Source organism: Homarus americanus, unplaced genomic scaffold (genome assembly GCF_018991925.1).
Source record: "Homarus americanus isolate GMGI-L3 unplaced genomic scaffold, GMGI_Hamer_2.0 scaffold31037, whole genome shotgun sequence".
NCBI classification, from domain to species: domain Eukaryota; kingdom Metazoa; phylum Arthropoda; class Malacostraca; order Decapoda; family Nephropidae; genus Homarus; species Homarus americanus.
Genome location: NW_024722227.1, coordinates 3769973 through 3792520, shown reverse-complemented (window position 1 = coordinate 3792520; position 22548 = coordinate 3769973). Strand labels below are relative to the sequence as shown.

Sequence of the window (22548 nt, the reverse complement as noted above, 5' to 3'; positions counted from 1 at the left end):
CAGCCACTCGGTCAGGTCTCTGTTACTGTAATGACCACGGTCGTACACGTCAGTTCACGTAAATTCAGACGATTCATATTACGCTCAATAGTCCACAAAACATGCAGCTGTGCTTTCCTTATTTGAGTCCCCCGTCGAAGGAGTCCGTTTTCTCATCGCTTCAGGACGCCTGAGTCCTTAGTTTTCTCTCAATCTTAGAGTGCACCCGGAACTTCGTTATTCCTGAATATAATGACAGAATTTGAAATTGCAATTGTGTTTGCAATTGTTGAGGCATATTAGATATGTCTGATTACAATTGGAACATTCAAGATCCATTGTGAGTGATGTTGAAAGCTTCAACTGTCTTTATTGTTAGTAAAACTTGTCAAGTAAGTGAGTGTCAATTCTGTCACTATGAGTGGCATATCCTTATATCGTCCTTGGGGATAGCCATGAGTTCAAAGTGCTATTGAAGTTAGATTATTTTGATGACCAAACATCAGAGAATCGGATATTTGTAATTTAGTTAGTGTCAGTTGTCTATTTCAGAAAGTCATTAATCTCCTGAAAAGATTCTGTCAAACTCAAAATCTCAAAGACCTAACGGCTCTTCTCAGGAAGAATTCCTTGGCTGTGGTTTGTGGCTTCCGGTAAGTAGAGTTGTTAGTGCGTGTTTAACGTCCATTTCACTTTTTCCTGACAGACTCAATCTCCCCGAGATATGCTAGGGACTGTCAGTTGGTTGAAAATGTTCAAAGGAGGGCCACCAGACTGATGCCTGCACTTCGGCACCTCAACTACCCTGAGAGATTGCAGCGCCTGAACTTGCCTAGCTTATACTACAGACGGGCAAGGGGTGACCTAGTTGAGGTGTATAAGCATCTCAGGGACTTGGTGAAGAGGATAAAAGTGATTGATTTTCATAGCTGAGTGTACAGCGACCGGGGTGAATAGAATTTCTGTTGTTGGTGAAATTAGCCTTTCTGGTATGTATGCATGGGCCGGAACTGCCCCAGGCTCATGTATATACGGATGCACAAGGAAGACTCACACGTTCGTGACTTCCTCAACGCATCTCCAGGTATGTGAACGATTGTTTCCCACCGCCATGTTAAGTCAGTTTAACTTAGTTGATTTTGTGAATATCAGTGTTCATGTTTTAACATAGTGAAGTAATCATGTGCCAAGTAATTCGAGTAAAGTAAGTGTCGTCTGTATGGCTGCCAGACGTATAGTATGAGTATTTGAGTTAGACATTTTCACGTTCGTGACTCTTCCTCAACGCATCTCCAGGCACTGTCTGTGTTGGCACCACTACTGAGGTTCGGTAGCCGCGTATGGGCAAGATGGTTCTTGAAGGATGTCTTTAATATGGCGAGATTAGAATCCGAGGACAAGATCACCCTGAGAACTAGGCCCGAACTCCTTCGCCGTGTCGGACTATATAACCGACCTTAACAGCGTTCTTTGTTTGTTTTTACACCCTGGGGCACTTCTTACAGTTATATGGGCCAAAGTATTATTGTTGTATATGATTGGTGATAATTAGGAGACATATGGTTATCCCAGGTTAAGTATTGAACCCATGAATGTTGGTGTTACCAGCGGTACTGTTGTTATAGGAGTTGAATCCACCAACCAGGTGTACTACTGTGGGGATGAGATGTTTGGTGTTCACTCAGGATGGGTTGGAGAAAGGAAACTCACAATGTGCTCTCTATATACATGTTGTATTGGATGTACAATGCAGCTTGGTGCTGGGAAGGCAGCATGGTTACAAGCGTGATGTAGAGAGAGCTGGTTGGTGAGGGTGCTCAGAGGAGGACAGCTTGTGGGTCGCCATGCTCGCCGGCGGGAGCGAGGACCGCCAGACAGGCGGAGGAGGAGGAGGAGGTGTTGCTGGCTGGTTGGTGTAGGTAGAAAGAGACAGGTCACCATGAGGTCAGGTCTTAAATAGCGGGGGGTAGGCGTGGCTTAGCAGTTGACCCCCGCTCCGTGATGTAAGGCAGCGCTGGTTGACCTAGACCACGAGGCACACACTGTGGAATTTGTGGGGTCAGCTACGCAACGACAAACAGCGTTTGTAGGGGAGAAATCCACTACACTACCACTGAATGCTAGTTAAAGTGCCATGTTCATTTCGAACTAACAGGATGTGTTTGATAATATGTTAATTTTGGATCTTGTCGAGTGTGTTATGTAATCATCTGTATTGACAATGAAGTAATATAATGAGTGTGTAATGTTGTAATCAAGAAATTAATATCTATTTTGCTATGTGTAAAGTAAGACCTGAGTGGTCCAGTCTGGTCTGAGTGTAATTAATTAACATCTCATTCACTCCATATGTTAATAAATATTAAATTAGTAAACTACATGTACTGTATTTCATTTTAGAATTTCTATGTATTATTTTTGCTTTTTCGACTTACGACCTGGTCGTCGGGACGGAACCCCGTCATAAGTCGAGGAAAGACTGTAATTTGTATGTACGTATACTTTTTCTGTGAGTTGGAACCAATTACCCAATATCCCATTAAAATAATAGATTCAGTTAACAAAATTTTTGGTTAACAACCGACTGTGGAACCAATTGCAATCGTTAATCGAGGGACCACTGTACTTACAGAACAATGTTTAAAATCCCACTATATCATAGCGTAAGTCCTTATGTACATCTAAATCACTTAATTTAAGTGAAAAGAAGAAATAGAATGATAAAATACAGTAAATGAAAGTAAAAAATAAGTCATCTGGTAAATACAATACTGTAAATTTAAAGTTTAACCTCGTTCGTAAGTTGTGGACCCCCTGTACAGTACTAAATTTTAACACAAGCAGTTCATTTAATGAACAGTGTAGCACTTTTCTTTTTTTCCTAAATGAAGATAATGTACACCAAGTGCAGCACCAATTCAGTGACCACTGTACAAACACACATTGTAGGTGAGAAGAATTTTGAAAATATATCTACTGTACATTCAACATGGTCAATTAACATTATAAAAGGAAACTAAATATCTTCCCTATTACATATAACCAATTTGTCAAGACTTAATTCAATTGCATATGATAATCTATAATCTATTTAATATTAAAATGGGTAAAAGTTGTAGGGTTGGGCCTTGCAAATATCAATTAAAAGGTAACATTAATATCACAATATAGACAGGATTAACATGGTAATTATAAATGAGCAATATTACGTAAGAAATCTGGTACTGTTAAGGTAGTGTGCTGAATTCATGACTTTCAATTTTCTGAATAAAGCCAGTCACCCTATATGCACTCCTCCCATCTTAAGACCATGTTCAGTGCAGACACAATACTGTACTGTAGTAGCATTTCTCTACAAAAAATATAACAGAATATTTATTACTGTACTTACGAAAAATTCACCTTTTCAGAACAATATGGAACTTACAATATGTGAAAAAAAAAAGGATTGCTACAGTCCTATAAACAAAAGCAACTAAAACCATTAATTACAACAAATAAGACAAACCAACCAATAAACCCAACCTATCTTATTAATCTGACAATATTTCATTCTAAATCAAATCAGAATTAGTTTGATTGAACCCTATCGTCTGTACCTTTCACAGAGTTGTAATAAAACTGTATTGATTATGCCTGTGTTTTTTGGACAGAAATCCTATTTACGTATCTGTACACAATTGAACTGAAGGTTTACAATTACAAAACAAATTGGACTACATCGCAAAGCATCCAAAAATGTGATGTTTCAGGTCAACTTCTTAGTTAACTATAACATTGCTTCTTTAATTTACCTAGTTCTTTCATGATTTATTCAATAAAAAACAAACAGAACTTTAATTCACTTTAATGCTTGTGGTGTCCAATAGCAAATTAACATATTATGTGGATGGCTTACAGCTGTGGAGAGTTGGCTCATACAGCTGTCTTTAACTAAAAACAGCTTTGTATACAACTAATTTGTAAATAAAACAAGGATTCATTAGTAAAGTGAGATGAGAGATACATGTGAATAGTGTGGGGGGGGGAAATCAAATACATGTACAGTACTCAAATGAGAACCATGGCTCTTACAATGTTTATGGTCAAGTATAAAGTCCACTAACAAAATCCAGAACTGTTTGTTGTTGTGATAGCAGAATCATATTAGAAATGACCATTATCATCCACTTACAAAATATTTGTCTAAAATTCAATGGAAATTGGGAGTTACTGTTTTGCTGTTATAATTCTGATAATTTAGCATTACGTATACAGTAATTCCTGGAGGAATTAGGACACTACCATCCCCCAAGTTCAAGTAAAATTTTGTGCAAGAAAAAATGTGGATAATACTCACAAATAATACAAATATCATAAAGAATGATAACAAATATTTTAATTTCTCAGAATCGTGGCTCCATTACTGTAATACCTTGAAGGATTTAGGGGTCCAGTAGTGGGTTTCACACCTGACTGCTATCAATACATATATAACATGACAGCCACACGATTTCATTTGCTTGTCTGTTGCTCCATTTGGCAAAGTTCTATACATTGATTATGAATTTACTGATCAACACCTTTCTCTAAAATAGTTATCCTTGCCTGGACTATTCTTATTCTATTTTTTGGGGGGTATTGATCTAGTTGCACTATTTTTTTTTTTAAATAATCTTTATACCATCATTATTTTTCAAATATACCAGTTTTTTTATAACTGGATTTTTGAGGTTCTAATACTGTACAGTACAGTGTATGACAATAGTCAGGTTAAGGCCTCATCAGGTTAAGGCCTCTTGCTAAAACAGAACATCCCATAGAGTGACTAAAAGTATCATCATATTAACTTAAGCTTTTGTATTAAAACTTTAGTACAAGTCAAGGATCCTTTATCCACAATTCCAAAAACCAAAAGGATCCAAAGACTCAAAACTGTTTTGGATGGACCCTACTGTATATGAGTAAGAAGGCACGTCACACCAGCACTCTGAACCAAATTCAGTGCAGTACATTAAACAACTACAGTGAGTTCTGCTATAACGCGTGTTTTGACAACGCGAATTGGCTCTAACGCGATTTATTAATAGAGGAACGATATTTGTATAACGCGAACGCTTGTTTGCTGTAACGCGATTATTGCTTACTATTTCTCCAATTTTGTGGTATTAACTGTGAATATGGTAAAGAAGAATATCTCCAAGAAGCGTTCTGTTGATCGCATTCCCGGTGGTGATCGTAAAACAAAGGCTATAACACTTGAAGAGAGGATCGATGTTATCAACCTCAAAATCACCCTTCTCCCCCATCAAGTTATATTCATATTTCTTCAAGGTAAAGTGTTACATTTACTGTATGATTTCATTATTAGATATGAATGTAACATTTATTTAGACTGTGCTAACCTTTGTGTTAGGCTAACTACTAAAATTTTTTCGATATCGAGTAGTAATCTGCACCTAACCCTATTTTCTCCATAAGCCCTGTTATTTCTATTACGCGAATTTCTATAACACGATGTTTTACAAGAACACAACTATCGCGTTATAGCAGAACTGACTGTATAAGAAACACTGCACTGAAACCTATAACAGTTACAATAAGTTACATCAGCAAAGATAAATGCTGTCACTGTCTCCATATAGCGTAACCTGTAACCCACAAACTTCTGTGTTCACACTAATCATAGATAAATTTTTAATTACACTGTAATATCAAAGATTACCAAGGCAAAATCATGTTTACTTTAAAAATATTCTAGAGCTGTGATGCTGTGATGTTAGTATATCAAACCAAACATTAACCCCTATGCCCCGGACTGGGTTGCCGCTGGCCGTCCCCCCGGTCAAGAAAAATTAACTTTTCCATTTTTTAAATCTTTTCAAATGGTAAAACAATAAAAATAAATAAGAAAAACTATGCAGAGTATATTGACCCTCTAGAAACTTCCCTGGCCACGCAGAGGGAGGTGGGAGGGAGATAAGGGGACAGTGTTGTTTTGATAGCTGACGCTCGTGGTCGCTACACACTTAACGGCCATTTTCTGCTTGTCTTTGTGTCTGGGATGGCCAGTAATTCATATATTTACTGATCATGATACTTATTTCCTATAAATAATTCATTTATAATTTATTTTATTTGCATTATTTTTCATAAAAAGTGCTCGGTGACAGACACACACACACACACACACACACACACACACACAGTCTGTCGCCAGGCTGTCTTTGTGTTTGGTAGAGCAAGTAATGCATATAAATAATAATAATTCCAAAAATAAATAAATTTATGACATAATCACAGCATTATTTTCCAGTAATACTACACTACAATATAACTACACTACTTTTAGCAATATTACTTTGATACAACTTGATAAAATGGACAAACAATGAAATTGAAACAAACAAAAGTAGGTAATTATGTTCAGGAAGCTTCCCTGTGGCCGAGCGTGTGGCGTGACAGGCAAAAAGTCACACTGGAACCTGATAACCCGCACTGGGCATTCAAACACTGGCGGGAATCGGTGGACGTTCTGGAACGTCACCGGGGGGTAAGGGTTAACAGTACCTAAAATATTGAAGGATACCTAAGCCGAATTATGTTCACTGGAAAAAAAAAATGGAAAAAGAGAACATAGCAGTGGTACAAGCAGAAAAAGCACATCAGTCAAATAAGAGGTCATAACCTAAAATGCAACTGGTCCCAAGGTTTTAGGATAAAGGATGCTTGATCTATAGTTTATATATTCATCTATCTCTATACATCTAAACATGGTACTGTACAGGGTATGCACATATTTCAGAACAAAAACTACAACCTTTGGTAAAAATGGAATGATATATTTCTTAACAAGATGTATTATATACATGATCCTAAAACTGTCACATAGGGATATGAAATAAGTTTTAAAAAATTTCACTTTGTAACAATTTACCTTATAAGCTAACTGGATATTAATTAAAAAATATTACTGATAAAAAATAAAAAGCCTGGTCATTTTGACTACATATGGCATTTCATGAAACAATATCTTATGATATCATTTCACTCATTAGTACACTATTTGACACAATGATAGATATTCACCAAGACACAACTACATTAATTTATCTGCTCATCAGAATCTTCAGAATCATTAGCACCATAGTCTTTGTCATCAAAGCCAGAGGATTTCCTGCCACTTGTTTGGGAGCTTTCATCCAAAAGACTAACAACCGTTCCCTTCTTGGCGAGGTTCCTTGGTGTATAATTATCCCTGTATAAAAGAAACCATCATTAATAAATGTTCAACACTTTTAATTATAATAATAATGGTTGTCCACATGTTCGAGGATGACCAGTCCTAGGACCACCAAGACGTGAATTTGTTTAAGGTGTACAAGCTCTCGCCAATACAACTACTACACCCTAAATTAACGAGCTGTATGAACCAGTTTCAAAGAATAATACAAAAGGACCAGACAACTTCAAAAACTGATTAACATCCAGGTCCCTAGTTACTGATGGGTAGACAGAGGCAAATGCTATAAGAAGCTTCCCCACAGTTTAACCCAGCTTGGGAATCAAACCCAGGACCATTCACTTGTGAGGCAAGAAACCTTACATTACACCACAGGTTGGCACAATGTTCACATTAAATACCAAAGAACATTGATAAGTAGAAACTTTTAAGAAATTAAACTGAATTTTAATATCAAGAACAGAGAAGAATGAGTGATGCTTACAAATATAAAATTAATCTACAGTATACATATAAACTTCTTTATAAATACAAGTACAATACAGTATACAGTACCATATATCAATTATGTGCAACTTTGTTTGTTAACGCTTAAATGACAAAGAACATTTTACATTGACTGCTCCGATAGAGAAAAATAAGTGTTTAAAAAAATAAGAAACATTATAGTAACTTCTTATGAAAATGACAAGTTTTACTCAATGAATATAGTAGTGTCATAAAATTCCTTGTACTGTATATCTAATAAGAGACACAAATAATGGGAAGAAAGATAATAATGGGTAGCTATGTGACCAGGTGAGAGGTCGCATAATCGTAACCAATAAGGTTTATCCAAGGTGTTATTGCGTAAACCTCGACTATTCACTGATATTACAGAGTAATGGGAAAAGTTTATCTGGCAATCAACCCTACCCTTATTCTTAGGAGGTAGGGTAGCCTATCCCCCACCTTCTCGTGGTGTACTGTACACCTATAGTACACTTTCAGCTGTTTTCTTAGTCGTTTGGGTGCTACCCCTCAGGGCAATCAGATCACTTACTCCCCTGTGACAATCATCACTCAAAATGAGAGATTAGAAGTCATAATTTACCCTAATTCATGGGAGTGTTACAAGTCATGATGCAGGAAAGGATCTCATATCCAATGATGATTATTTCTGCATACATTCCACAAGATAGGTTAAGTGAAGAAATGAAGGCCGAGTTCTTAATATCTGATTTTTTTTTTTAATTTATGTGACTCACCTATTAACAATGCTTGTATTAGCTCCATGTTTTAGAAGTAATTGCACTACCTCACTATGACCTCTGTATGCAGCACAATGCAGAGGTGTGTCACCAAGCTTGTTCTGTGAAGAAAAATAAGTACAGTATATAAAAATTACTATTTACATCTGAAGAATTCTAATATATGCACACAGGGTGTTTAATGGGTAAATGTAAAAATAACCAAACCAATATCCTCCTGTGTGGCTTGTGATTGGTTTGACCAAGCACCCAATGAATCCCGTGGCTTCAAATCTGTTTAGCCATAAGATGTCAAGCAGCAAAATGGCCAAAAGGGTGGGACAGGCACAAAAGCAGAAAGATTAAATTAAGTCCACAAATACTTAAGAACAAACACTATAAGCTCAAGATGCATTCTAGAATACGAGACATTTTCCTCTGATACTTTACTTCCAGAGATGAAAAGTGGGATGTATATCCACATTCCTGTAAATCTTATTCTGGCATTCATGAAAATAAACCACTTTGCTAGAATCTATCTTGGGACAGCGTCATAAACCTGGGCAACCTGCTTCATCATTATAATTATCCAACTTTGAAAAATTTTTCAAAGGAATAATAGGAAATTTGTTTGACAAGAACATCCACCAGTAAAGTCATGATAGTCATCAATCCACTTGTGCTTTGCACAATTGACGTTAAGCTGATTGGATTATAGTTTCAGTTTAGTGATCTGTCCTTTAGTTAATCTCTTTTAGACACTCAATATGCAGCTCCTTTTAGAATACTTTATCTTCTATTTCAATCTTCTATCCAATAATACAGCCTAAAAAACCTAAATCTTCTCCATTGACATGCCTTCCTATATACCGTACTTAAAAATTTCCTTCCGGTTAATTAAACCATGTGCAGTATAGTAATGTATTCACTATTAACAATCCTCTCTCACTGCACATTGCTGTCAGTCTCTCCCAATTTCTACTCATTCCTGGCACATTCCCAAGTTTAAAACCACGTCCCTTTCACCCACTCTCACATTTAAACCTTTTATAAATCGCACAGTGAAGTCTTCAATGTATCTAAAATCTCACTTTTCCCCTTTCTCATATCTTACTCCCTAGAGTACTATAGTGTATGTATTCACAATAAACAATCTCATACCCCACTTACAGTAAAATGCATAACATTCTGAGACTTCCACATGTATTCCACTATGCAACTACAAATTTTATCATCTGTCAACACTGCTCTACCTTTTCAAATACAGGAATGGGATCATTTATCTGGCATGCTTGGGACCTGGGGTTGCTGGATAGGGTTTATTTTTCATGAATTTGGAGCGCCAGGCCTAAAATTTACAAAATGTACAGTAAACCCTGTATGGCTGTGAAAACTCTGTTTAGATCACTATATTCACCCCTAAAAGTAGTTTTAACTGTACACTGTAACATTAAAACTTAAAATTGTAGGCAAAGAAAATCATTAACAAAAGCATAAAGCGAGCTAAATTGATAGAAATTAGTGTACAAACTGTGTCACAGTCGCCCCTGGTGGTCACCTTAACAACGGTGCTCTGCCACGGACTCTCTGACCTCTCCACACACTCACTACAGTTTCAAGGTGGAAACCTGTTGATTTTTTTTTCTCTTTTTGTAAGCAGGATTGATTGTGTAACTAAATGAAAAAAATCATGTATATCTACCCGATATTAAGAATTAAAAAAATAACCACAACATAACAGAGCTCACAGGTGTGGAATGGTTGAAAATATCCCCGTTTGGCCCGAGAATTACTTAAAGCTCATTTTAAATTTGTTCCAGAAAATAGCCGATTTTTGGAGCTTTCTGGATACCGGAATGCTGGATAAATGATCCCATACCTCTACGGTACTTCTGGCTATACAGTATATGCCCTTTATTATTCCCTAGAATATTTCTTCTTTGCCTTTCAATTTTGTTGTCCTTTTCACTCATCAGTGCTACATTCATTCTTTTCATCTATTCTTCCATTACAACTGCACACACACTCAAACACATTGTCTGAAAACTCAAGGGAATGAAATGATGCTGATGATATGGTAAATGAATGTTAAGGTCCTCTAAAACCCACAAAATAAGATGTACCTGTAAGTCAATCTCAAGCTTAGGTTCTTTTAGGAGTCTCAGGATGCAGTGAAGATGTCCTCCTTGAGAAGCTGCATGTAAAGATGAGGAACCAGACTTGTCAAGGGCGTTTACTGACACACCGGCTGCTAGACATTCCTCCAATAAATCCAAATTGCCACGTCTTGCAGCATCAATAATAGGAAACTTTGCATTTTTATTGCTAACTGCAAAGAGAATTAAGGAAATATTTACACTGTACAATTAATTCAATAATTACTGTAGTATCCAACAAAATTTGATTGTAAGAATATACATTACTAGATATTAAAAGCATGGATGTAATGATTTTTTTATGAAATAAATTCAAATAAATTATAAGAGAAGGTCCTAAAAACTCAAATATATTGCAGACACTTTGAACATATGTACAGTACTGTACTCCTATACTGCTGACTGAAGATGCTAGGTTGTATAAATTATTCTCACTTTTGTTGATGCTTATATCACAGTAAAGCCTTTAGTTACGATGCCGATGTGTCCACTAATTTACCATCGTAAATTGAATCAACCTATCTTGGATATTTAATGTTATACTGTATATTGAAGATGCATTTCTGGTACCAAAAAAATTAAAAGTTTTCCTCAAAAAAGTAACGTTAATGTACTGTACATGTTCAACAGTGGTGGCTCCAGAATTTCTATATAGCAGGGACTTAGGGGTGGCAATCTGGCTGGAAGGGGGGAGGGGGGTTTGTCTTGAAGCAGTGTTTGCAGAGCAAGCACATAATTTTTACTATGATTGTATGTTACATACCAATAAAAATGGCAATGTTTTCTAAAGATACTTTCATTAACACTACACAAAACTGAGAAAATACTGTAATAGTTCATAACAAAGAATAGGAATAATCATAATGTCAAATTACATCTGCATGTAGGACATTAAAAAGCAATGTTGTTCAACTTGGCCAATAAAATGTAATGATATTGTGACCCATAACAAGAACATAATACTTTATATTCTACTGTCAAAGGAAAGGCTCAGGGTAACTGGAATGTTATAGCAGTGTTGTGGTTGGTAGCAAAAGCATCAATGATATCTTCAACATTCAAACTCTTGGCTCTTTTCAAATTTATAGATATAACTGCAATATCACTTGTTCTGCCATCACTACTGCTGTTCCTAAAGTACATTTTTGTCTGTCACAGGCAGGAAAAAATGCATTGACATGCTGCAGAATTAACTGGAAAGTCACACTGATGCACACATCAGCTTATGCAAATCTATGTAAGCATCACAGTATGGCTTGAGCATAGTAGCAAATGCAAGTGGAGAAGTGATACTATGATCCCTGTTGTTTTTTCTCTCAAGAAGATGTTGCCCTTGATGGAGCTCAACACTTAAATTTTCCTCATTGATACCATAATGTAATACCATCTCCTGAATACAAGATTTCTCTAGAAATGAAACATCTCGAGGATTCAGTGCTGATCTACTTAGGATTTTTTATAAACGGTCAGTCATTCTAACTGCAGATTACTCTAGCATTTACTTACTTACTTAGCTCCTTCTACAAATTAAGTTATGACACCATCAGACTGGGGATTTCAAACAGCTACTTTGGTCAAAAAAATATGGGGGCTGAGAGAATTAATGGACATCCCTTCTCCCTTACTTGTCCATTAAATTAAGGTTTTACTTCTATACAGTGTGTACATATAATTGAATATAGTATATAAATAAAGCCACCCTTGGCACTGCCATTGATGTACACTCACACGCCATAGTTTCGATGCACCCTCTACCGCTACTCTTGGCTCGATGGAAGTCGTAGTCAGGGATGCAAAGTGAACGGTCCCTCTTGTATAATGATGTTAAGTATAGTGATGGTAAATAGAGTGTTGTGAAGACACTAAAAAACCTGTATCGTGCATATATTCTCTCAAATATTACATCATGAACTGCTATTCGTACAATCCAGCAAAGCTTCGAGCTACCACATTGCACCACTGAACAATGAGTGGGAGAAGTGAGAGTGGGGGGGTGGGGGAAGTGAGTGGGGGGGTGGGGGATGTTCGGTAGGAAGCCAAGGCTACAACTTCCATCGAGTCAGGAGTAGGGGTAGAGGGTGCATCGAAACTATAGCGCGTGAGTGTACAATGATAAACAATACGCACAACAGTTGTCTTGTCAATGCATATGACATCAATGTCCAGAGTCTCGTATATTAATCATTATAAAGAGATCTATGTTTGTAGTGATATAACAAAAGAATTTCGAGTAGTAAACTAGAGTATTTTATGTGGTGCTTCTATAATATTTATTGACTTTTAAACATCAAAATATGGAATGCAACATACTAAACATGGCACAGAGTTTAAATTGATAAAAAAATTACCTTAATGTAATAGTGGGCCCTCATTGTTCATATGGGTTTTGTTCTTAAATGGCCACAAGTATAACGATTATAAGAATAATGAAGCAAACTTCCCCATATAAATAAATGTAGTAAGGGGGAGTTCAGTTCCTTTCCAGTTAAGTTAGGTTACATCTGCACCTAACCCTACCCTGTTAATTTTATTGCACAAATTTCTATAGAGCGAGGTTTCACAAGAATGCAACTATCGCATTGTAGCAGAAATGACTGTACTGTTATAATAAATCATATTTTGTTAATTATGATTTTTTTCATGTTTTAAAGATAATATTTTTGCCCCTAAGATGCATGGATTGCAATCCCTTGAAATCCACAAATACTAAAGGTCAGGTATTGCAAATATGGAGTTGATGATGTATACATTTCCTAAATCACGAATAAGCAAAATTTGTGAATCCCAAATCTGTGAACATCAAGGGTCTACTTTACTGGGTATAAATTATATAACATGTTGCTTCAAAAAGATTTTATATTATACAGGTATAAGCATAATATAACACACCAGTAACTGGCAATTTTTGGGAAAACTTTTGCTCATGCCTTGGCAAAAAACCTCCATTAGACAGGTGGATTATGGATGGAAGAATGGATAAATGAAATAAGCAGATGGCTAATGCCCCCTACCATAGGTGGTGAAAATAACTAAAAATACTTAACATGATTGCTAGGGATATAACCCTTTCTGTCCTCCAGGGTTGCCAGCCACCAGGTTGGGTCACTGCGGTCAACTATGAAGAGAAGGTCACCCTCATCAAAGGATAACTCACAGTCCTGGAACAGATTTTGATAATTTAATACTAAGTCTTGAACTCCAGTACGTGTTTATCTATACTGTATTAAGAAATACTAAATCTCTAAATTCTAAAATTTATCTTTGCTAAAAGGTAAGGGTAGGCTAAATTATGACATTCTCTTTTAAGGCCACTGGCAAAGGCAAGTGATCTTAACACACTGAACATCCAATGGCAAAACCTGTGAAAAATGACAGATGTTATGGGTTATGATCATTCAATAACAGGTAATATTTAAGTGAATGACACAACTGCTATCATAGTGGCTTTACAATCTCCCCCGTACCCCCTCCCAGTAGGTGGGATCCATAAGAATTTAATAACAAAAAATAATTCCTTTAACTGTTCATTATGTAGAAATGTTAATAACAGAGCAGAAATTATTAACTACAGTACTCACCCGCTGAGCTTTATAGTTAGCGATTGCCTCAAATGCTTGCACCTGCCCTGTGTGATAAAAATATTTATCATTATTTTCTTTAAAAAAAAAGTTACAGTACACAGAAACACACTGTACAGTATAGCAACTATCTAACAACTGGAAAAGCCAGTCCACTTTTCAACTATCCACTACCCAGCAGGATAGTACAGTACAGAAATAACATCAGAATTAAGAACCCAATACCAAAGCCTGCAAAAGACCATGCAGCGCTGAAAGCCGCCATCAGGTTACCACAAATAACCCACATAAGTGTGGAAAATGGCCATAAGATGTTATTGATGATGAAAAACTAGGTTCAAGGATCAACTTGGGTTTTGAACCCACAGGCTTGATTGGGTAATACATCATTACTTTATCCTCTTCACCCCCGGTTGACATTTTAGTCAGTCAATCAGGCAGTCTGTCTTGTCTCTGTTACATGCTGTTGGCCCATACTGGTCATGCACTAGCTCTAGAATGTACCTGAATCTGTGCTAGAGTTGGTCAAGTCCACTCTTAAATGAGTTCACACTCAAGAGTCACTCACACCAGATACTGTATTTGGTTATGTAAAAAGTACAGCAAGAAAGCAAGTGACATCTGTCTTCACATTTCTCTAAGCTCAAGCTGAGTTAAGTGATAACTTTCAAATAGTATAAGGAGACAACATGCATATCCCAATACCTATCGTCCGTGGTATCATACAGCTTCACACAATGAATGCACAGATACTTTTTTTAGCCACTATACATCAACAGTGTATATGAACACAAAATTTTTTATATCTCTTGATCAGGAATAACCATAAAAATTATTAAACCAAGAATATTAATGCTTCATATATAACATAAAACTCCTATAGTAATTATGCCTTACCTTTCCGGACAGGTGGGGGAGGTGGAGCAGCTCTAACAGGTCTTGACATTTTCTATTTTCTAGCACAGTACAAAATACTGTACCTGAAATAAAAGAGTAACAATTCAGTACAGTACATACAATGTTGGTGCAAAAGATGAATGTTAACATAACTTGTCATGAAAACCAAAATAACTTATGCATTGTACTCACAAGACCCCCTGCGGGCAAATTTTGGAGAGGAAAAAAAAAAATTAAAATCAACAGTCGAAAACTGGTATTTTGGCTGTAAAATTAGTGCAATCACTCCAAATATACTGTTGTGGCTGGCACGCATATGGTTCCCTATGCCCACAGCCTCACTGAAGGGGTAAGGAGTGAGCACCATTGTCTGTATCAGTGTCCTCACCGCTGGCCACGTCAACAAATTCAACATCATCTGGGTCTCTTCCCTCCCCATTACTGTCTTTGTCCCCCAATACAGTACTGTACTACAGTATATCAGTGCCGCTCAAGTCAAGCAACTATTGATGAATATCATTACTGTCTAGGGAGTGGAGGGGTGAGGCGGGTCACAAGTCGTCAAAGGACATGCATCCATCATGATAGTTGGTGGGTAACTGGACACTAGACTTGAGACTATGCCATGAAAATTAAGAATGTAATGGAACGTCACATGGGGTCGTTTTGGTTAAACTAGGAAATTATACTCACATAAGAAAACTATATACTGTAGTTGGGGCAACATTTTGATATCAAGAAAACTTTGCTTGCAGTAACTGTCTATGAGTTGTCGCCTCTAAAACTATTTTTCCAAATTGTGTTTGGTACTATAATTTCATCACCCACATCCCTCATATCATCAGAAAAGCAGAAAAGCATCAGTTGTCAATATAAATACAGTACTAATACAGTAGTATTAATTATTTTAATACAATATTTACATACATGAGAAAATACTACAGCACTTAGCATTGACTACACTATTGATTGCAACCATAAAATTATCTTTTTACTTTTATCCTCTCCGTCAATGATTGGCTCGTTAGCTGCTTGGGCAGCCGGTCACATTCTGTTACACACTGTTGGCACGTACTGGGCATGAACGGGCTCCTGAATGTATCTGAACCTGCTCCAGTGATGGTCAAGTCTGGTCTTGAAAGAGCTCACACTCGGTGCCGTCACAACACTCTGGCAGATTGTTCCAAGAGTTCACAACTCTCACTCCGAAAAAGTTTGCCCTCACAGTTTTCTGGACTTGTGGTTTTTTCAACCTTGATCTGTGACCACCTATGGGGTGGGCATCTGCAATCCGAGATGTTTTATACACTTCAATTGGGTCATCCTTTGCCTGTCTGTAGTATAAGCTAAGCAGTTGCAGGCATTCTAATCTCTATGGGTAGCTGCGGTGCCGTAGAGCAGGCACCAGTCTGGTGGCCCTCCTTTGGATATTCTCAACCAATTGACAGCCCCTAGCATATCTCGCGGTGGCAACAAGTGAAATAATACCAATGCAGTACTGTACTACTGTTTGGTGCTGTACAGTATATTACACCTGTTCACTTGATCAGTTTGTTTGCTGTTACAGTAATAAGAAGTGATTATTTGTCTCACCGTGGACCTATATTTACTTTCACTATCTGTCCAGCATTCATTCGGATTGATCCAACAGATACCAAGCCAACCTAAATCCTAACCTAACCATATTTGCAAGTGACTGAATTTAGTAACCTTGGTAATCAGTTCATCAGCCTACACCAATCAGATTGAACAAGATTTTTACCATCTTATTTAAATGATCAGGTTAGGTCACGTAACGTTAAATCGCATAGAACAAATAACAGTCCAAATAAGAATCGTCCAAGTGGGATGTATCGTTTCCCTTGCAAACGACTAATATATGCCAGGGAATCCAGGTAATTTTTAGGTCATACTCACAAATGCAGTAAGTCCTCGCTTAACGCAATGCAGAGGGAACAGCACAAGAAGCTCCTACAGGGCTTGAAACAGAGGAGGGAGGAGTCAGGGAGGAATGAGGATGGGTGTACATAGGTTATATTCAAGCACAGAGCCAGGGGGCAGCAGTACACCCTCCACCCACTCTACCTCCCACCAAGGAGGAGGCACCAGCTCTACCTCCCAGCCAGGAGGAGGCGAGCACGGTGTAAACAATAACATTTCTAACCACACCCTGCAAACTAGTGTACTTAGCAAATGCTGCAGCTGCTAATAATGGAGGGGTGCCGGAGTTACTACCAAGAGCAGAGACGTTACCGAGAACAAATTCCGGCTTGAAAGTCATATACAGTACAGTATACTAATACCGACACATTCCTTAATAAGAGAGAGGAGTTTGAAACATTACTGAAGGCACATCAACCCGATACAGTAGGAGTTGTAGAACTGTTATACAAGAACAGGAGAATCAACCCAGAGGAATGCGAATTCATTATTGACGGATATGACTTAATTACGAACCTTTCTCAAGCAACTTGCAAAAGGGGTGTGGTTATCTATGCAAGGCAAGACCTTAGAGCCAGCCAGGTGCGGGTACAGGGGAAGGATGTTTTTGAGGAATCAAAGTGGTGTAAAATTAATTTAAAGGGGAGAGACTTACTTGTTGTCGGGTGAATCTACAGATAGCCAAACTGTAGCCTACCAAACCAAAGGAACTTATGAACACAATGGTGCTCAACCCCAGTCCACCCCCTTGTCACAGGGGATTTTAACTGTGGCAACATCAACTGGAGAAATGAGTTCACGCCAAATGACTTAATAACCCAGCCACTCTTTTTGTAGAAACTCTGAGAGATAATTTTCTGTTCCAAAATGTTCAAGACCCGACACATTACAGTGGGGAGCAAACACCCAAGCCACTGGAACACATCATAACAAATTAGGAGGGTATGGTGGTCAAACTGGAACACCTTACCCCAGTTGGCACCAGCCACCATGTAATGTTGTCCTTCAGATTTACTGTTACTTGGTTCATGACAAACCAGACCAAGGTTCAAATATTTCAATGAAAATTACTACGGGATGAGGGGTATCGACTGGCCTGACTCACTAAGGCATAAGAACGCAGACACGATGCTGAATATCATAGCTAGTAAAGTGAACCATTTGATTGAGAAATATATACCCAAGACCAAACCCAGTGCCTCTAGAAATACAAGGAGACCACAACACATGAACCATGTGGCGGTCAACAAAGTTAAGAAGAAAACCCAGAAATTCAAGACATGGGTTGGGTCAAATGATGAGCAGTAAAGGAGGATGTATGCAGGAGCTAGGAACCAAGCAAAGTCAGAGTGTAGAAGGGATGAAAAGGAGTTCAGAGGCTGGTTGCAAGCGAGGTCAAGTCAAACCCACAGGCGTTTTACTGCTATGCAAAGTAGAAATTAAAAATGTGAGTAGGAGTATCGGACCTGAGGCTTGAAGATGGTATTTATGCAGATTCTGACCAGGACAAAGCTGAGGCATTGAACAGCTTCTTTTTCTCAGTGTTCATAAGAGAGGATGCAATTAATCTTCCTACTTTTGAGGACAGACAGTTTGACACAGCATTGACCCACATTGTGTTCACAGAAGAGGTTATAAGAAATAAACTGTCAAAGCTAAAGGTTCATCAGAATCCCGGCCCTGACATGGTGCATCCCAGAGTGCTAAGAGAGTTGTACAATGAGCTTGCTGAGCCCCTGAAGATCTTGTTCTGTAAATGCCTGGATGAGCAAAAGGTCCCCAGTGATTGGAAAATGGCTTATTTGAGTCCTTTCCTCAAGAAAGGTGATCGACACTCCACGAATAATTATTGACCAGTGAGCCTGACCAGCATAGGATGTAAAGTGCTTGAGAACATTATAAGAGATGCCATTATGGAACATCTACTACGAAACAACCTTGTAAAGGATTGCCAACACGGTTTTATGCCGGGGCGCTCCTGCTTAACACAATTACCCAAGGTACTGGATGCTTCGACCCAAATTCTGGAACAGGGAGGTAATATCGTCAATACATACCGGTACCTAGATTTTGCCAAAGCTTTCGACAGTGTACCCCGTGAAAGGCAAAAAATTAAACTGGAAGGGTACGGGGTTCGGGGAAATGTCCGAGTGTGAATCGAACACTTTCTACATGACCGCAAGCAGTGTGTGGTGATTAATGGCACGAAATCATCATGTGTACCCGTCACAAGCGGGGTACCACAGGGCAGTGTATTGGGCCTGCTGTTGTTTGTTTGCTTGCTTCATAAATAACATGCCTGATGCTGTACATTCCCCCATACAAATGTCTGTGGATGATGCCAAGTTATTTTGGGAAATTAAGAACCAAACAGACTGTGAGCTTCAAGAATGGTCGAAGAAATGGCTGCTAAGATTCAATGTCACGAAGTGTAAGAGGATGCACCTGGGACGTATCAACAGTAAGGAGGTGTATCACATGTCCTAACAGGATGAAGAAACTGCACTAGTTGAGACAATGTGAAAAGGACCTGGGTGTGTATGTTGACAATGAGCTGAAGTTCTTGGACCATTGTGAGAAGAAGGTGAATCAAGCAATTAAATTATTATGTCTTATAAGAAGGTCATTCAGAAATCTAGAAAGTCCATCCTTTGTAACAACCTTCAAGAGTGAAATGCTTCCCCGCCTGGAGTACTATCACCCCGTCCGGTCCCCGAGACATGCTCGGGACTGTCAGTTGATTTAAAATGTTCAAAGGAGGGCCACCAGTCTGGTGCCTGCACTTCGACACCTCAGCTACCCTGACAGATTAGAGAGCTTGAAATTGCAGAGCTTATATTACAGACGGGCAAGGGGGGGGGGACCTAATTGAAGTGTATAACATCTCAAGGGGCACTACTCAGTCGAGTGTCCATACCTGGTGCTGGCGGACGCTTGCCCTACAAGGGGTCGCAGCTCAAGGCTAAAGAAGCCGCTGGTCCACAAAACTGTGAGGGGGTAACTTTTTTGGAGTGAGAGTTGTGAACTCTTGGAACAATCTGTCAGAGTGTGTTGTGACGGCACCAAGTGTGAGCTCTTTCAAGACCAGACTTGACCAAAACTGGAGCAGGTTCAGCTACTAATGCTAATTACTTTCTGTTTAATATAACGGAGGTCTGCCCCCAGGCAAGTGGGTTAGGTAAGGTTAAATAGGTTTTTTGGTTGGTTAGGTCAGGTTCTATTAGGTTCTAGTAAATGTCACCTCTTTAATGATGATAAGTTTCCATGCACAACATTAATATGGTTAGGTATGTTTACAGCTACATAACGATCGACTCACGGCTAAATAAATGCCAAATGCCGCCAGAGTCACGGCAAAATATAGCTCACGCGTTGTTCGCCGGTAATGGATGATTAGCCAATCAGAGTACACTCACGGTAACTTAGCGTTAGTAAGAACTTAGCTGGTCACAGCAAAATGTCCACTGTCTACATATTATGCTGGTGAGACTAACCGGCCTGTAGTTCCTTGCGATCACTTCTACCTCCTTTCTTAAATATTGCAGTAATGTTTGCTCTCTTCCAGTCTGCTGGATGATGGTTAAAAGAGAGGATTTTCTTTGTTATATTATAGTGGACACTGTTGTAGTTTGTGGAAATATGTTAAAAAATTGATATTTTTAAAATAAACGTTACTTAACATTTGTGGGTATGAACAGACCTAACCAACCAAATCAAACAAACCTACCTAACCTTACCTAACTTCCCCGGTATATTAAACAAAAAGAACTTACTATGATATGGTGAAATTTGAGTCATTTTCTGGACGTGAGATGATACGCTATGCAGCCCTGGCAGGTTAGTTCTATATATTAAGCGAAAACTCAAATATGATCTGCAGAGGTTCAAGTACTTCCTCCATAATGTCTTTAATCACTCTGGGATAAATGCAATGGAAACGACATAGAAAATGTTTAAGAATTGTTTAAACGATCAATTAAGGATAGTAGCCAGGTTTCGGTTAGGTTTAGCACCAAAAAAGGAAGGTCGGATTCATTCAAATCACAAGAACCATATAAAAAAAAAAAAAAAATTTTATGGAAAAATCGAAACCTGGCTACTATCATAAATTGACCATCTAAACTATTGATTGTAAAGAAAAAATGTCTAAGATTCCCTTGTTACGCGAACGTAAAATTTTACCAAGAATACTTAACACTTGGGATATTATTTTACTTTCGTACATAGCGTGTCTCAAAGTTATAAACTACTGAAACATTTTGATCTCGCTATTCTGAGCATTTTGAATCCCATATATACCTGCCGAAAATGGATAACAACAAAATTTAATTCAATTGATTTTACGTACTTTTCAGTCTTTGTCTATGTAAGGAGATGTTATTGCCGTGAAAGCAAGCTAATTATGAGCGTGTTTACAACACGCATGTGTGACGTCTAGCAGTCGTGACCAACGATGTATTGTTCTCATCACGTGAATTTTTTTCGCCCAATCAAAATTTAATTTTTTCAAAAGGAGCCAAGGTATGGATTTGAAGGATTTAAATTTCAATGGCCAGTGTGGCAATGGCCATGGTAGGGGTTGGGTGTGAATTGTGCTCCGACGATTATCTTAAGTTTATTGTGGAATTTTATGAGAAAGAAGATAATGCTATCCAATTCCTACATAATCATGGTGTTCTCCCTACATCTGTTGAGTGCCCGCACTGTAAATTGCCTTGTAAATTTAGAAAGAACAAGCATCAGAAGTTGACCCTGAACCTATCCCTGGTCCTTCCACTTCTAAGGTATTGTACTTTCAGACATGGCACACCCCTAAGTTTAAAACTACTGAAACAATTAGATCTCATTATTTTGAGTCTTTTGAACCCCATTTACTGTATATTAGTTGGAAATGAATAGGATGGGTTAGGTTAGTTTAAACTAAGCCTACCAGGGGTTCGGGGGCAGAGCCCCCGGCTAGGGGTTAGGTTAGGTTAGACGACTCGTTTCCGTGTTTTCCCTCACCCAAAACCCCGATTTCCCTGGCTCTCCCCCATTATCGATGGGGCGAAAAGCGAGCAATTTCCTCCCAAAATGAAGGTCAGATTCGTTTAACACACCAAAATACACTGGAAAAACATTTTGGTCCGAAAGTACAGATTTACCAACACTTGACTACCTTTGAACATGTACCGTAATAATCATAAGTGATACATTCTTACCCTAGTGGTGTGTTCAGGTGCATGGAGACGTAAACAACAATATTTTAACAATTTGTATACTTCCACTTAAAAACAGGACTACTATAAAATTTAAAACGTATTAACATCCCAACATATCATACGGTTCATTATTCATGAGCAAACTAGTATATTAAGTAAAATATATTGTTCAACTGGAGACGAGTCACTCACAGTTACCCAAGCTTGGTGGAGGAGTGGTGTAACGCCAACCAACACAGTCACTCGCCCACTACACCAACCTATACACACTGACTCCGCCCAACACCAATCTCTTTTTACCTTTCTTTTATCCTCTTCACCACTGATCGGCTCGTTAGCCGCTTG

General features: G+C 38.2%; 1 protein-coding gene across 4 annotated transcripts; it reads right to left on the bottom strand.

The window, feature by feature from the left end:
• Positions 1-6570: 6570 nt before the first annotated feature.
• LOC121862306 (osteoclast-stimulating factor 1-like) lies at positions 6571-22548 on the bottom strand. Of its 4 annotated transcripts, XM_042360449.1 has the most exons (8): positions 22394-22481; positions 20496-20576; positions 15062-15138; positions 14165-14211; positions 13626-13744; positions 10554-10755; positions 8449-8552; positions 6571-7216 (listed from the first exon to the last, which is right to left on the bottom strand). In XM_042360449.1, the coding sequence occupies exons 3-8, from the start codon at positions 15108-15110 to the stop codon at positions 7063-7065; spliced, it is 675 nt and encodes a 224-aa protein (XP_042216383.1). In that variant the 5' UTR covers positions 15111-15138; positions 20496-20576; positions 22394-22481; the 3' UTR covers positions 6571-7062. The 4 variants fall into 4 exon arrangements, with proteins under 4 accessions (XP_042216383.1, XP_042216385.1, XP_042216382.1 ...); XM_042360451.1 differs by lacking the exons at positions 20496-20576; positions 22394-22481 and adding an exon at positions 22504-22548 and having other exon boundaries at positions 15062-15144; XM_042360448.1 differs by lacking the exon at positions 20496-20576 and having other exon boundaries at positions 15062-15144; positions 22396-22495.